This window comes from Gambusia affinis, linkage group LG02 (assembly GCF_019740435.1).
Source record: "Gambusia affinis linkage group LG02, SWU_Gaff_1.0, whole genome shotgun sequence".
NCBI lineage: Eukaryota > Metazoa > Chordata > Actinopteri > Cyprinodontiformes > Poeciliidae > Gambusia > Gambusia affinis.
In genome coordinates, this window is record NC_057869.1 from 91,830 (window position 1) to 108,847 (window position 17,018).

General features: G+C 36.0%; 1 protein-coding gene and 1 long non-coding RNA gene across 2 annotated transcripts; both read left to right on the top strand.

Annotated features, from left to right (window-relative positions):
* The first annotated feature begins 9,082 nt into the window (after window positions 1-9,082).
* On the top strand, window positions 9,083-9,698 carry LOC122844552. The gene is made up of 3 exons (XR_006372895.1): window positions 9,083-9,134; window positions 9,229-9,376; window positions 9,454-9,698. It is a non-coding gene; the product is annotated as an uncharacterized LOC122844552 (long non-coding RNA).
* A 3,571-nt stretch (window positions 9,699-13,269) lies between these two features.
* LOC122842276 lies at window positions 13,270-16,391 on the top strand. Its single transcript, XM_044136007.1, has 12 exons — window positions 13,270-13,378; window positions 13,506-13,609; window positions 13,688-13,960; window positions 14,169-14,262; window positions 14,373-14,440; window positions 14,533-14,757; window positions 14,850-14,915; window positions 14,995-15,126; window positions 15,232-15,294; window positions 15,380-15,433; window positions 15,582-15,692; window positions 16,341-16,391. Exons 1-12 carry the CDS (start codon window positions 13,270-13,272, stop codon window positions 16,389-16,391), a joined length of 1,350 nt encoding a protein of 449 aa, XP_043991942.1.
* Window positions 16,392-17,018: the final 627 nt, after the last annotated feature.

Consider the following 17,018-nt stretch of genomic DNA (forward strand, 5'->3'; position numbering starts at 1 on the left):
AGCATCTTGGTGAGCTCTACAACTGTACCAAATTTCAAGTCTCTACGATGAAGTAACGGAATAGCAAAGGGCCTTTTGAAAATTGCTAGGTGGCGCCGTTGAGCCATTTTTTGTGCGATTTTTGTGACGATCTTAAAATTCCAAATTTTTAAACAGTCTCTATGTGTCCACCAAGTTTGGTGAGTTTTTGAATATGATAAATCCCCCAAAAGGCAATTCATTTGGGTGGAAGAATAATAAGAAGAAGAATATTAAAGCTGCAAGCAGCCTCGTGCGCCCTCGCAGCAAGCGCTGCTCCGGCTCACTGGCCACCGCGGAGTTCCAGCCGCCGCGGAAGCTCTCGCGCCGTTTCCAGAGCCGGCGCCCGCTCGCCGCAGCTGGAGCCGTCGCCAACCTTCCCCGCCCGCCAGACGGCACACGTGAATGCGTTCGGCAGCGCTCCCCGACGACTCACAAAAAATCTGGCGCAGATCGGTCCATTTACGGCGGAGATATAGCGGACGGATTAACCTAGGGGGCGCAGTGGAGTCAAATTACATTTCAAAACATTTGAGCTCTTTAAAGGTTACCACAGGTCTTACATTTCAAGTTTGGTGCCAATCGGATCATCCATGTGTGATTTAAAGACAATCGTATGAATATGGCGAGGGTCTGATATTCGCCATTTGGCCACGCCCACACTGTTCAGCCAGCAATGATGGGGCTAATGATCAAATCATTCTATCCAGGTGGTGCAGCAGCGGCACATCTAAAAGTTGCAGGACAGCGGCCCTTGAGGACTGGAGTTTGACACCCCTGCTGTAAGAAGATGGTTGGATAAATAATTTTAATATAAAATAATATGATTTCTTCAATAGCTTCCAAATCGTGTGCCCCATTAACTCAAAATCAAGGTGAAATTGTTACATTCATCTTTATTACATTTGACCCCCTTTTATTTAACTAATTTTATATTTAAAAAATATACTGTATATAAGAAAAATTTTCATAAAATGTATTACCTCACATGATCATCACATTTGTTAGCTGTAATGTTCAATTACATAAAATTGGAGGACAGAATCTATTTCATCACATGTTCACTTCTTACCTGAAATATGTTAAATACAACAAATATTTACTTAATATTAGCTACCAATGACTATACAGATGACACACAGCTCTACATTATGATGTCACCAGGTGACTCAGAACCCATCCAAACACTGAACAGATGCTTAGAACAGATAAATGTGTGGATGTGCCAAAACCTTCTCCAGCTGAACAGAAACAAAACTGAAGTTATTATCTTTGGACCTAAAGAGGAACGATCTAGAGTCAGTGCAAAGCTTCAGTTATTACAACTAAAAACCAGCAATCAGGCCCGAAACCTGGGAGTAGTGATGGACACTGACCAGAACCTTCAGAGCCACATAAAGACAGTCAAAGATGGCCTTCTATAACCTGAAGAACATTTCCAGGATTAAAAGACTAATGTCTCAGCCAGATGTAGAGAAACTCATCCATGTGTTTATCTTCAGCCACATTGATTACTGTAACAGCGTCTTCACAGGTCTGTCCAACCAATCAAACAGCTGCAGCTGTTCCAGAATGCTGCTGCTCGTGCTCTCACTAAAACCAGGAAGATAGAGCACATAACACCAGTTTTTAAGTCCCTCCACTGGCTCCCTGTCGCTCAAAGAATAGACTTTAAAATACTGTTGTTAGTTTAGCATCTATGCACCACAAATCTGGAAAAAACTTCCAGAAAATTGTAAAAGAGTTGAAACACTGACTTCCTTTAAATCTATATTAAAAACCCACTTGTTTAGAGTTTTATTTGAAACATAATCAATTGCAAATTTATTGAGGGAACCTGACTTGATGTTCTGTTTTGATTGTTGATTCTATGTTGCAAAGACTCATAGTGCATTCTTTCTATGTAAACACAACTCCATTAGTGCATCATTTCTACCGGATTTTTACAATATATCAGCTACTAGAATGGACAGAGGAACAAAAAAGTTTATGTCATCATCTGGGAGGATGTTACTGGTTTCTCATTCACAAGGTGGTTGCAAACCTGAGGCCAGCAGGTCTCAGTCAGTTATGGAAGATCTGAAATCTGGTGACGTCAATATGAGAAGCTACAGACTGATAAGAGGAACCAAAGAGCTCTGTTAAGGTAAAGAAGCCATTTATTTGTTAAAATCTTATTAAATATATTTGTTGTGTTTGATGTTTGTTGTAAATTACGTATATTCATAAACGAACGAGGTAATTAGTCCAACGTTTAGAAACTACAGCAGCTGTAATGCGCCACAGCAAAGGTAAATAAAGGTAAAATAACCACTGAACTGAAAACCACTCGTACCTTTTTACTGTCTCTCTTTGTAGTTTAAGCACACCTGTTACCGTGGCAACCGCCTGCGCCCCGCAAGACGAGCAAAGATTATGTTAAAAACATAACATTCATTCCGTTACTATATCAAGTTTCCAGGCTTGATATTTATTTTGTAGATTATTAATCAGCGTTTCCCTGAACACAGCGATTGTTTATTTACCAGCTGTACTTGGTGCTAGAGAGGCTAACATGAGTAACATTTTAGTCCAAAGCCTTTTCTGCTAAAATAAAATTTTTAGTGTATCTCAGATACAGTACATATTGCGTATTGATCTGTTTAGCTAACGTAAGACTGTGCAGCAGACAAACTTCAAGGTGTATAAATTGTATCAGTACTGCTATTATGCTGTACTGATACAATTTATACATATATATGATACATATATATCAGCCAATGAAAAGCTGCCCCTCTGGTAAGGTCCATTAATAAAGGAAATCTTGTTGTCCATCACAAATTTTTATCCAGTTAAATTTGGGAAGAAGGGCCGGTCTTTCTCTTAGTACCGCCTACTTTAGCTTTGGTCTTATATATTCTCAGATTCTCGGTCATTTTCTTTTCTTCTGCGGTCACTGAAAGAGATGTAGGTATTTTATGGTATTATTTGAATAATAAGCTAATGTTTTTATTGTGTTTCCTCTTTATAGTTGTTATTATCTATATATTTTGTGTTTTCTAGAAAATGGCAAACTTTTCGCCGTTAAAGTTGCCGAAATTGAGCGACCCGGACCTTAAGGGCCTCCAGGACGCAGCTCAGCTGGCCTGTGTAAGTGTATTAGTTGGTAACTAATTTTAAAAAGTATTGTGTTTAGAAATTTGTGTATGAGGTTCTGTAGTTTTAAGTAGTTCGACTTGCAGTAATACTTTTTGGATATAAAAACATACCTGTGAAGTTTTAGGTTAGTAACTTTCGCCTGGACTGGGGACATGTGGAGGGGTAGGGGGGCCGCCATTAGACTAAGCAACAGACGAACGTAAGTTCACGGAGTGGTATAAATGTAAGACGGGGGGACAAAATAATGAAAATACGCAATGTGGGAAGGAGACATAAGTAAGACCAGGGACGAATATGAAGGGGGGAAATACGGAGACCTTACAGGTAAATATTAAAAAGCTATAAATCATGGAGGTTTCCAGTAGGGCGGTGTGGATTCGTGTGGGTAATATAAATGTTGCGTTTTAATTGTCAGGCACGTGTGTTTCATGTTGAAAGTCTATGTGAATTGCATCTAGGATTGTTGCGGTGCATTTCGTTTGTAGTTGCGCGATTCGAACTGTATGGAGTGTTCAATGCTTCGAGCGCTTTCGACACTGCATACTTTAATATAAACCTGACTACCAAAGCGTGTTTTGTGTGCATATGTTTTGAACTTTAAGCATCACATGCGTTTGATATCAACCAGTAACGTGCGGTGAGGTTCATAGCTGGTGAGGCACTGACGTCATCAGAATCAGATTTGCAAATAGATGCATAGATTGACATCAGTTTACAGGTTATGTTTCACTTCTGCATCCTTACACAAACAAACTGTAGCTCACAAAACACACATTTCCTTAAAAAACAAAACAAAATAAAATAATCCATGTCGAAAGTCGGGATAAGCGAGAGGAAAAAAAATCACTATCTCTATTATAATCTATTGCTGCACTTGACTTGCTTCCCGAATCGTTTAGCCTAGCTCGCTCTCACTTACTCGGCAGTTGAGGAGTGAACAAGACGAACGTCTGGGATCTTGAGCGCCCCCTGCCATGAGGCAAGAGAACTGCCTGCCTCACCTCGAACCTGTTCTCTGCCGTTTATAATCGCTCATTACACGAAACACGTTACACAAACACAGTTGGTGACAAAAAGCACTGTACATTATATACATAAGGTAAATTATTGGAAATAAGTTCACATATTAAATTTGTTTAAACCATTTTATTGACGCCGTACAGCAACATGCTCTCTCCGCTTAGCAGCCAGCGCAGAGCCAGGGGTTGCGCAATCCAAGGTGAGGCAGAGCTCACTGCTGCCTCACCGGCATCGCTTCCAAGCATTTGAATGGGAAAATAAGAAAATTCAGCGATTTTGAACAAATAAAAATCGAAATTGGTGAAGCTACATGAAAAATAAATATTTTTTAGTACAAACCACCGGATGAATATAACAATTTAAATTACTTTGTGATTATATATTTTCTTTCTTTCCATGATGGCTGGTGAGGCACTGCCTCCCCTGACCGCACGTCACTGATATCAACGCAGCTTTAACTGTGTTTTATGTAAGACTTATTTCATTTGAAGTGAAGTACTTAAATTCTTTATTGATATTGCATAAAAATATAATTACAATATTTTTGTTGACGTACAACATACTTTATATTATTAAAGACCAGCAGACAATTGCTGGTCTGCTATTACCTTCCTAAACATCACCAACATGATAAATGTAATCAAAATATTGATATGTAATAAATTATTTCAGTTTTGGTAGAAGTGTTATGAAAAGTTCAGCAAAGGAGAAGACCTATCAACTACAGAAGCAATATTAAAATGATTAAATTGTTGTAGATTACTAAATAATATTTCTAAACAATTTGTATTGTTTTAACTTTCTAATTTTAGAATTTTATTTAATATTTTGCTCATGTTCAAGTTGCATAGGTTGTTTTGGTGAAGAATTCTTATTAATGGAATTTTTTTGAGTGATGCAAGTCGAAACATTTTTTTAGTACTGAATTCTTATTTTGCATTTTATTTAGGGTAGCTCTTCAAGTAATAAGTATTTCTTTCCTGGTGGGATTCATAGAATACATATTTGTTCACCACATTGTGGTATCTTCGTTTTTATGTTGTTTAATTTAAATGTATTACAATGTTGCTTGACAGCACATTATGAATATATTACCTTGATTTGGATTTCTGTGGTATAATTTCAGCTGGTTAAAATTTTGTAGATTTTAAGGCAATATATTATAATTGCAGTCTACTTATGGTTTTAGTGGCAATGGATGAAGTGTTTTCAAGCTTAAATTACTGTTCATTATTCAAAAATTATGTTAATTCTGAATTTTTAATTAAGGAAGAAAAATAAATTATCTTTCAATATCTTATGAAATGCAGTTTATTGATTTTTAAATAATTATTGTAGATGATATTTGTAAGAAAGTTTTTCTCAATCACTTGTACGTTTCACATGATGAAAATATTGTTAGATGTAATTCTGATTCTTGTGATGTTTCCGTTTATCTCTTTTGTTTTGGTCACATGCAAGATGAGTATTTTGTTTTTTTCCATATCATTCAACAAAGCGATTTTCTCGCTGCTTTGAGTAAACTTATTTTCCTTTTCTTAAACACGTCACAACTGCAGAGTCAGTTGTGACATGTTTCATATGTTACTCTCTTCTTTAAAGATTTATTTATTTTCTGTGTCAAGTTTTAAGTTATCTTTAGATGTTTTATCTGTTTTAAAGTTTTTTTCCCAAACTAAGAATTTTTCACATGAAGTATTTAGAGTGATGGAATTGTCTCCATATTATTTTTTTAATATGATTTATTATTTATGTTGTTCAGTAAAGTATTAGTGTTCATTGTATAATATGTAACTTTTTTTTTCTTATAGTACCACATCTCCGACCCTGCCGCTTCACGGGAGGAAATCTTTAAAAGTTGTAATGAGGCGTTCCGCCTGAGCCTCCTGACGGTGGAGCGAAAGGGGAGGCAGCTCAAGGCCTCAGAAAAAAAAGTTGCCTTTCTCCAGCAACAGCTGGAAGAGGAGAGGAGGAAAAACATGGAGTCTCTCATGAAAATTGAAACACTTCAAAGTGTTGCAGCCTTCTGTGCTGATGGTAGGTATATGTATAGTATATCATGTTGCTTATAAGTTTTATTTCTGTCTTATTGTAAAATTCATTAACGTGGTATAATGGTATATCATGACGTATCTGTAATGTTTGCAGAAAGTATTTTTGGTTCTTGGATGGTTTAGTATTTTTGTTGTTTTTACAAATGTATTGTGAATAAAAGGAAAGAGATTCACTTTATATTTAAAAAAATCTCTAAAACTGTAATATATATCAAAATGAAGATTGAGCTGTACAAAATAATGACATTCATTCACTCATTTAGAGGTGAAATAATTATTGTATAAATATTCACCGTCATCTAGTGAGCACCTATTAGCTATGTGTTCATATTCAACGTATCAGTATTTCTTATTCTTTTTATTGTTCAAGTTGTGGTTTATCCTGAGAATTTATTTATTTTACTATATTCAGTTGGAATTGCTATATGTGTTCTGATATAGTTTTTTTTATGCTAAAATCTTTCAGAAAAAGCAGATGCAGTCACACAGACTGAGGAGGAGGAGGAGGAACAAGACAAAGAAGAAGACATGAGCTGGGCGGATGAAAGTTAATTTTTTTTCTTTAATTACAGTTTTTTTCACATTTGTAAAATTTTCGTTTCTTGCAAGTTCTTACTTTTTCTTCACATTTGTTAAATTTTTATTTCATCCATTTTTTAAAGTTGTTTTATTAAAGAAAAGTTTTCTGTATTTGTGAATGGATTCATTTTAGATTTTTGTAACATGATAAAATAAGATTACCCATCTAGGGTAAAAGGTAGTTTAATGTGAAGTTTAGCTAAAGTTTGAGTAAAGGACCAAGTGGGATATTTACAGACTAAAGTAAGTTTGGTATGAATGTTGATGTCACACAACTCTTTTGTGGTTTTGACAGAGCTTAGTTGGAAGGGAAGATTTGATTTATTTTGTTGGTTTCTATATTTACTGTTGAACAACGTGGATGGTGGACAACTCAAAGAACTAACATCAGAACCAGTTGTAAGAAGGTGGAAGAGAGAGAGGGACCAGCAATATCCGCAGCAGGTGGGATAGTGAGAATTAGTGGCGGAGCCAGAGGGGTTCCAGGGATGGCATTTGCCACCCCCAACAGAGCCCTTGCAACCCCTATTGCCACCCCACTGGAAATGGTATTTTTAAAATATAATACTTATGAGATCGGCAAAGATTTTCCAGGAAAACTAATTTCCGACTGTCCCTGAAGGCAGCCCTATGCAGTAGCCGCTCACTGACGCTCTTCATTGGTTTAGCTGACGTGCTTCCTGCCTGATCCAAAACACACCCGCGGCTTTATAGTACACGGTTGGGGAGTTTTGCAGGTATTTACAACATTTTACCGCTCAGCGGTAACCGCTGAGTTACCTTCCTAATGAGAGGCGGCACTTCTCATACATTTCTAAAAAGAAAAAAAAAAATGGTTGTGCACCGCTCCGTAGTGCCTCGTTTATTATATTATCCATGCTAGTGCTGATAGATCGTGTTTTAGACAGAGTCTTTTAACATGTTTTAGTGCACATTCTGTCCTGTAAGGTTTTATTCATTTGGCCAGGATTTATCTCCCAGCTCTTGCTTGAAATGTGTGTGGTAAGAATATGTGAAAAACCATTGTGAAGTTTTATAATGACTGAAATGTAAGTAGGCTATGTCATATGAAAGCTTTCAATTATAACCTAACTAGTTATATTCATTAATTTAATTAATCTATTTTTAATTTAGCCTTATTTTAGCTAGCTACAGAAATCACAAATCCCCCTGGCCCCCGCCCGCCCGGGGGGCTGGGGGGGATTATATATATGTTCACCCTATATATAATGGACCCCTCTGATAAAGCCTTGCTCACCCTTTGGCCACCCCTTAAAAAAATTCTAGCTCCCCCACTGGTGAGAAGTGAGACACAAAGGATACATTCAAGATATCTTATTTACACACTGGCTGCTGCAACCAAAAAACAAATTGGGAAAAATTGAGTAATCTTCATTAAATTAGAATGTTTTTGAAATAACTACTAAAATGCAGTGATCAGAATTAGTTTAGTAAAATCTGAAAGCTGTGCTTTTTCTATAACTAAATAGTCACATCCAAAATTACAAATGTCTAGTTTCTTACAGCATAGTGTCATTGGATTTCAGTGAGGTAAGGAAACAGATGAGAGTGTATACTTTCTGTTGGAGATTTCATTAAATGTGAACCTGTGAAATCCACAGGATGATATGATCACAATATGAAGATGGTCTCTCTCTCTCTCTCTTAAGAAACTTTCCTGTGAGGAAAGAACAATGATGGTGTGCTGTACCACGTCATGTTACACATCTGTCATTTTTTTAAGAAAACCTTCAATTTCTCCTTTTTAAAAGGTCCAGAGAAGAACTACCAAAGGAGAGAAAGCAGAAAAAAGTTGGTGAGAGGCATAATGTGAGGTAAGCTGCAGCTAAAATTCATGACTTTGTAGTTTTAAATCATGTAATTTGTTTTATGTCCATTCACAGTGTACTTATTTTCTATGCTTATTTTTTTAAGTCTGAAAGAAAATCAGGATAGAATAATTAAAAGGGTTGAAACAGTTTTGATGTTATTTGGACTTCCATTCATCTTTCACTTAGAACATATCTGTATTTTTACAGACTCTCTGTGCTGATGGCCACACCTATCCCAAAGCAGCTGAGGCACAAATTGACGTTAATTTTTTAAATTTACACATAACTAGTCATTTTGATTTGTATATCTTTATGTGCAAATGAGACTAAAACTCTAAATGATAAAAATAAATAATAATTTTTAATTCATTATTTGGACATCATTTTTTATACCATTAGAGATGAAAGGTTAAGATAATGAGAGATATAAAGTATTAATTATTATTTAATGCTCTTCACCATGCAGGTACAAAGGATAGCACCAACCTCACAGGTCAGATTCATCCATCATGTGTCAGAGCCATTCTTCCTGTATCACAGTCTTTCAATGCACCTGTTTCTGTATTAATTTGTTTTTTTATTTCCAGATGCCTCTGCATGGACTTGAAGCTGTTCTCCAGGAGGAGGTTCTGACCCAGGAGACACAGCTGACCTCACCTTGGCATTGACCTGCAGGTCCTTTCATTGTGTCTGACCCGGTTTTCAGGAAGAAGACTCACTTTGCTTGGCTGGACGGTGAGGACCTTTTACTGTTTTCACCTAAACATGTGAAATTAGATTTTAACTACATGAAATCGATTTTTCATTAACAGATCAACTGGGGTAAATTTTCAGAGTCATTCCAGGCAGAAAACCGGATTCCTCTTGCTATTGTAACGTGTTCTTCCTGCCACAGGTGATATAAAGACTTTGCGCTTCACCGGCAGTGGAAGACCAGGAGAGTTCCCTCCTTATTACTATGATGGCTCACCTGGACCCTGACCTGAATGTCAACGCTGAATGCACGGAGAATATTAATTGCTTTCCACAATCTGTCACACATTTCAGTTGTCACACATTGTTGTTCGTTCTTTTTTTTTTTTTTTGTGAGATGTCATTTTAAATAGTTTCTGCTAAAGAACATTTACCTTTTGACTTGTGTAGGGATCCTTTTTCATAATGTGTTCTTTCAATATTAATTACATTTTTGAAAGTTCCTTTTGTTGTAGCTCAGTTGATTTACATTATTTAGTTTTCATAGAAATGTTGTCGTTTCCATAAGAGACATACCATATTTGTTGGAGAGACAGTAGAACCAATAAAGTTGTTGTAAATATATTGTAACAGCATTAAAAATTGGATGACCTTGTTTAAAAAATGTTTTATGCAAGCCAAGTTAATAACTTGCAATATGCAGTGTTTCCTATACATTTTTGAACAATTACTGGAATCAATATAAATTTTCTTCCAAAACCCAACATACAGACAAGTTGTTTATGTTTTAACAGTCAGAATCAACTGGGGGTTTTTTGTACTAAAGCAAGTACATACAGAAACATATTGTTCAGTTACAAAGTCATAATACAAACATTGTATACATTGTAAACATAAAGGTATCCTGAGCTGGACTTTATGAAGGGTGGAGGACATGAGACAGACGCTGTTAGGCTGGGAGGGAAACACCTGAGCAGGTGATTGGCTGAGCAGGTGAGATGAAGACAAAAAAGGTTTTCATATAGAAAAATGATCATTCTCTCTGGTGGTTACCAGCTCAGTTTCTACTGCCGGGTCCAATTGCCGAAGATTAGTTCTTGTCAAATAAACTTTCTAAAACCTGCTTTCTGTGTGAGTCTTTCCAGGTTGAAGCTATATTTTAAGTTTTAAAGTAATCCCTTTGAGTTTTGCAACAACTGGATATTTAAGGTCTTTATTTTGTGAATCTATTGCAATTGGTAAAATTAATATGTAATATTGGGACACCAGTCAGTTTACTGGTTGAGCTGGAGTCCTTATAGGAGACATTATGGTAAACGATAATAAGTCAGCCAGGTCACCTGTAGCCAAGAATATTCTAGTTACAGAATTTCACTTGTTAGAAGTTCAGAAGTCCTTTGGTTTGCTTGTAAATTATATTCACAATGAGAATAATAACAAAAATATTTGGTAAATAAACAACAAAAGTGCACTGTGAATGGATGTACTAAGTTTGCCAAAATTGTTGACTAAATGTAAAACTGACCAAACCTCTTTTCCATCTAGTTCTTAATAAATAAGCCAAAGGCAATTATACTTTACATTTTAATTTATTTGTTTTAAGAGTACCATTCACAACATCAAAATCTAAGATTTGAACTTCAGCACCAGCAGGTATTTGTTTATATCTGTTTTCTTAATCTGTGATGGACTGGTGATCTGTCCAGGGTCAGCAGCCCTTATGATCCACTATAAAGATTATTCATGATAATTAGGGGATGGATAAATGTGATATTAATGTACATTTGTTTCCAAAATATCGATTTGATTCATGTTTTATGAGTTTTGTTTGAGATACATAGGGTGTAAGGATCGATAAATACATCTCCATAATGATTCCTTATTGTTGCTCATTTTAGATTGCTTGTTACTGATATAATTTTAAATAAAGATTTAATAAAGATTTAAAAATAAAAAAAGGAACATACCACGTGACACACATGCCACGTGACATATCGCGTTTTGTAGCCATTTCTTTACTGTTTAATTTGTATTTTTAATGTTGAAAGTGTTCTTGGGTGTTTTGAAAAGCTTTCTCAAATAAAATACGTTATTATTTAATGTTGAAAGTGTTCTTGGGTGTTTTGAAAGGCGTTGTCAAATAAAATACGTTATTATTATTATAATTATTCTGAAACGGTTGGTACAGGAAATAGTGTCACTTTATTTACTTGCTTTTCGGTTTGTTTGTGCTTGCTATATAACACCCTGGCATTATTTTCTTATCTGTTTTGTTACTCGTTTGTGTTGTCAATTTCCTTATTATAAATAAAGAAAAAAAAAAGTCAGCGTGCGAGACGTAGACGTCCTACTACGTAATACGCAGTGACTTGGCTGCAGAGCTATTGGTTGTCTTGTTATATTTTAATCTGATTGGTTGATTGACCTCTTGAACGTTCTGTGCACTGATATTTGAATTAGTCTTCCACAGACCCCCTTGGCGTGAATATCTCTTGCGAGTTATTCAATCTGAAGTTTCAACCAGGAGTTTCATCGGATTGCTGAGAAGTCTTTTCCGTCGAGGTAAGTTCTTGCATATGTTTGATAAGGAACATGTACGGGTGTTTTGTTAAAATACAACGCTGAATTACGGCCATAACCGCTGTGAAATCATGTAGGTTCAGGCTAGGTATTCTAATATCTGCTACTGATATGAATAAATATAAGGCCTGGAAGAGTTGCTAAACTTCTGCTACGTTACAACCAGTTGTATAGTGAGCGACTTCAGCAAAATATAGTTCACCTGTGAAGATCTGTGTCGGGAGCGCGCCACTGCAGTGGTTCCGTTAAAATTTGTAGTTGCTCATTTTAATCAGGAGTTAATTAAAAAAATATATATATATAGCTTTATTTCTCATTCTGAATAATCTCTGTACTGTCTGTTTTCTCTGTGGGGCCTGTCCTTACGGATCCTTATCTGTCCGTGCTCGAGTTCGTGCTCTGAGCTAGCAGCTAACCTGCACTTCAAAGTTGTAGTTGCTAATTTTAATCAGGAGTTTTTTTGTGTGTTTTTTTTTTTATACCTTTATTTCTCATTCTGAATCATCTCTATACTGTCCGTTCTCTCCGTGGTGCCTGTCCTGCTTCAAGCATCCATTATCCGTTTGGAGTTCTTAGCAGTTAACTGCTATGTTTTTTGCTGTTTGTTACAAAATGTCTCAAGTAAAAGAAAACGGAGATTATCAAGTTGTGTTTAATGTTATTTTTCTCAGTTAGAACAAGGCATACTTAAAAGATATTTTTTCACTTATAGTAGAAGATGTCATTGGTGTTTTTATATATATATATATGTATATATAAATGTATATGTTTATATATATATGTATATATATATATATATGTGTGTGTGTGTATATATGTATATGTGTATATATATATATATATGTATATATATGTATATATGTATGTGTATATATATATATATATATGTATATATATGTATATGTGTATATATATATATGTATATGTGTATATATATATATATGTATATGTATATATATATATATATATATATGTGTGTATATATGTGTATATATATATATGTATATGTGTATATATATATATGTATATGTGTATATATATATATGTATATGTGTATATATATATATGTATATGTGTATATATATATATGTATATGTATATGTGTATATATATATATGTATATGTGTATATATATATGTATATATATATGTATATGTGTATATATATGTGTATATATATATATGTATATATATGTATATGTGTATATATATATATGTATATATATGTATATGTGTATATATATATATGTATATATATATATATATATATATATGTATATATATGTATGTATATGTTTGATATTGCTATTATTAATAAATATTCATGATACTGAATTATTTCATGTTGAAAGAAAGATGCCTCGAGGAAAGTCCCACCGCCGTTCCGAAGCTGCAAAGAGGAGAATAGAAGCAGTTCGGATTCAGCTGTTCGGGACAGCCAAAGCCTCCAGCGATTTTGTTGCACGTGAGTGTTTAATTACATTTCTTTAAATTTAATCCCTTGTTTCTATGTCAAATGAAATATTCTGAGTACATAGTCTGTATTTCTTTAAATAATTTGTATTACTTTTTGGATTTTTGTTATGTATTAGAACATGGCACCGGCTGGCGCCATACTGTGAGAAAATGGCCACCTAGTGAAGTGACTAACCACTGTCACAAGCTGGTCATTCCAGAGGGACTGCCTGATAAGAAGGTAAGTAAAATCAGCAATGATTTCAAATAGAATATTTAGTCATAGTCCTTATCTTGCTTTGTCTTTTCCATTTCATAGTTCGTTCTTGTTATCGGCGATTCCCATTTACGATCATTTGTCGACGGCGTTGTTGAGATGGCAAGCGGCTGCATCCAGTTTGGGTTCATCTGCACTCCTGGTGGTGATGCAGCCGACTTGCGACTCGAGGTTCTGAACGCCGTCATACCTCGGGAGCCTGATGCTGTCTGCATCATGGCTCCCTCAAACAACCTTACGGCCAGTCGTAACCCAGAAGAAGCCGGACAGGAGTTTGAGCGGTACCTGTTGGCTGTCTGTAGTCGTTGGCCTAAGGTAATAAAAACCAGTGGTTCTCAATGTTGTTTGAAAGAAACATGCCACTTATTACAATAAGTGGCATGTTTTAGGTTTTTCCCTTCAGACACGTATATAAAGCATGCAGAGCAATGATTACTGAGGACTGGAATCGAGAAACACACAAACATCAATTTGTTAATAGATTAATTTGCTATATAAATTTCTAAATATGTTATTGTTGTAGGTTTTTTGTACCGGCTTCATACCCCGCTTGACCGAGCCCAGAGAGAAGCAGAACTTGTTTCAGCAAGAATTCCACCGCAGGTCGGCAAAGCTAGGTAGGTATTAAAATATTTCTCATTATGTTCTTGTTTGGTAAATGTATTACAGCTCTTTTTATGTTATATTTTGGTGAAAATTAATTTAAATTTTTTCATGATGTTTTCAGGGATAACATATTATCCCGTTGCTGACTACTTTCCTCTGGGCCGTCTCAATCTGTGGTGCCGTGATGGCGTGAGTTAATGTTAATTTTAAACACAATGAGGAACAATTTTGCTTTCATATGAAATGTTTATTTTGTCTTTGATTACCGTTTATATTTGCAGATTCACCTTAGCGACAACCATGGGATGCAGATGCTCAAGCAACTTATATGGGTGTTTTCCTATAAGTTCATGTACTTGTCAGCACCAAAGCCACTGGTGCAGAGTCAGGCAAGTACTCCTTATAAACAGAGATTTCTGCCCCGTGTGGTGGTGAAGGGAGAGGAGCGTTCTCGTCCTTCTTCTCCACTCCCTACCGAATGGACGCTTGTGAGATCTGGCAGGAAGGTACAAGTCTTTTATTTTTGCTTGCAGTGGAAGAAAGATTTTCAACTATGGTTAGTCATCCTAAAAATCTTCTATGTCATATACGTTTGCAGAGGAACTTCTCGGGAGAATCGGACTGTTTGTCTGATTCACCCAAGAAAAGAGTGGTTCATCACCAGGTACCTGAGGCTTGCAGCTATGTATAAGATCATTTTCAATGGCACTGGTATCTTAATAATTAATATTTTGGTCTTATAGAGGGATCACACTCCTGTGGCTTTATCGGCGTGTGACATCCCATCCAATCCTGTCCATTTCTCACCTGCTATCTTGGTGGCCATGGAAACAGTCTCTCCATCGGCTGTTCCAGATGTTCACACAGGCACTGAGGTAATTAGTAGAATGCTTAAAGTATTAAGTTTCATTATTTGCTTTTATATATAACATAAATCTGCAATGTTGAGAGATGGAATGTGTATCTTTGCCATGTTACAGACAAAGCCTGTGGAACTTCAAAAAAAACCAACTGTCTCAAAGTCTAGGCGTGTGAGACAGAAGGTTTGTTAAAGCATAACCTAATTAATCATTTTTAGTTCAGATGATTTGATTTTATTTAACTGTTCTTTTTTAATTTTTCCTTTAGGTTTCAGCTGTATTTCCTGCCAGAGATGCAGAATTTGTGCTGGCTGAAAACACTGTAAGTGTTTTGTGCATTAAAGTTAAATGTGTAATTAATAATGAATGTTGAACAGTCTCAAGTGTTTTATTGAGAACATTTGACATCGTATCTTTGTTGATTTTGTTCAAAATAAGCTTCATGTTATGTTTTTATAATTTATTTGTAGGTCGTACTTAAGCCGCCAAAGGTGTTTGTCTCTGATGCGCTTCCTGCCTGTCCTCATGTGGCGTCTGACGGTCCTGCTGTGCTGCCTACCCGTTGTTTGGAGGTCCAGGGGGTTCGTATAGTAATTTCTCCTGCAGTGTGTACTAATAAAAAATGTTGTCTGAGTGTTGTTATTTTCATTCTACAATTTTCATAACAAGTCGGATTTTCTCTTCAAAATTATTGCAATCGGCTTATGTAATGAATCTGTTGTGCATAAAAAGGCATCAATTTACTGTCAGGAGACATTGAAACTTTAAATGTTGATATTTTTCAACGCCTCCCTTCTGAAGCTGCTACACCTGCGACCCGACTGCAGATAAGCAGCAGAAGATTGATGGATGGATGGATGTATTTTTCAGGGACATATTGTACTAAAAGTAACAATTAAGGCTCAAGCCATTAATTAGTCTTCTGAAGTAATTAACTGATTTAGTAATAATTAGTTGGATTATTCTGGGTGAAAAAAGGACATTTGTTTTAAAGTCGAAAGGTTTATAGCAGTGATTTTAGCAGATATTTAGTTTTATGAATTTGATTGACAAAATTGTTACTTGCAGTTATGCTAATGATATTACATTTAGGGAAAAGCCTTTACTAAATGAGGATGTAGAAATGCCATGTTTTTCATATTTTCACTCTAGACGCCTGAGGAAGTAGCTGATTTCCAGCGCAATGAGACATCACAGAAAGGTCAGGCTGTTAACCCTGTTCCTTGCAGGTGTCAGAATGGCCTTCCACCGTCTCTGATTCCAGGGACATTTTTTGGTAGCAATCACTCTAGCTGTAATATCATAATGTCATGTAGTGTTCTAGCAGCAATAAAACACCACATTTCTCCCGTTTGTACCTGGAAAACGTCAGATGTAGATCAAGTCGGTTTAGAAGGTCGGAAGCTGGCGGAATATATCGCTCGAGAAAGACCAAACAGAGGTCCTCGACCAGAGCTCTGCAAACTGGTTGAGGATCTGACAATTTTTGGTCGAAAGTGGAAAGTAGTAACTGGGAACATCGTGTTTGGGACATTTGGTTTTGAGCAGGAGGAGGAACTATATGAAACGTTAAATAAGTACTTGTTGAGACATGGAATGTGTATCTTTAGTCTTCATGGTGCAACTTGCTTGATAATCCAGCATGGAGACTACTTTGCTGTTGTGGACTGTGGATCACGGAATTCACAGGGGTTGCCATCAGAATCCGGTACGTCTGTAGTGGTGTTTAACACTTGTTTAAACGATTTAATGATTCACCTTATTAACCTCAGGGAATCATTAAATGCGGTCGAATACGGCGTCTCTGCTATTTCTGTACAAGAGATGTACAGTAATGTGGAGACATGTGCAGCAGTTACTGCTGACAGACGGGCTACAGATGCATGCCATAGTGCAAGTAGCCATGT

Excerpts from the sequence above, each read along its gene's own strand:
- LOC122842276 (XM_044136007.1), top strand. The coding sequence starts at position 13,270 with ATGCCTCGAGGAAAGTCCCACCGCCGTTCCGAAGCTGCAAAGAGGAGA. Across the intron at positions 14,263-14,372 it reads CCGCAGGTCGGCAAAGCTAG|GGATAACATATTATCCCGTT; the intron begins GTAGGTATTAAA and ends TGATGTTTTCAG. Across the intron at positions 15,434-15,581 it reads TTGTGCTGGCTGAAAACACT|GTCGTACTTAAGCCGCCAAA; the intron begins GTAAGTGTTTTG and ends ATTTATTTGTAG.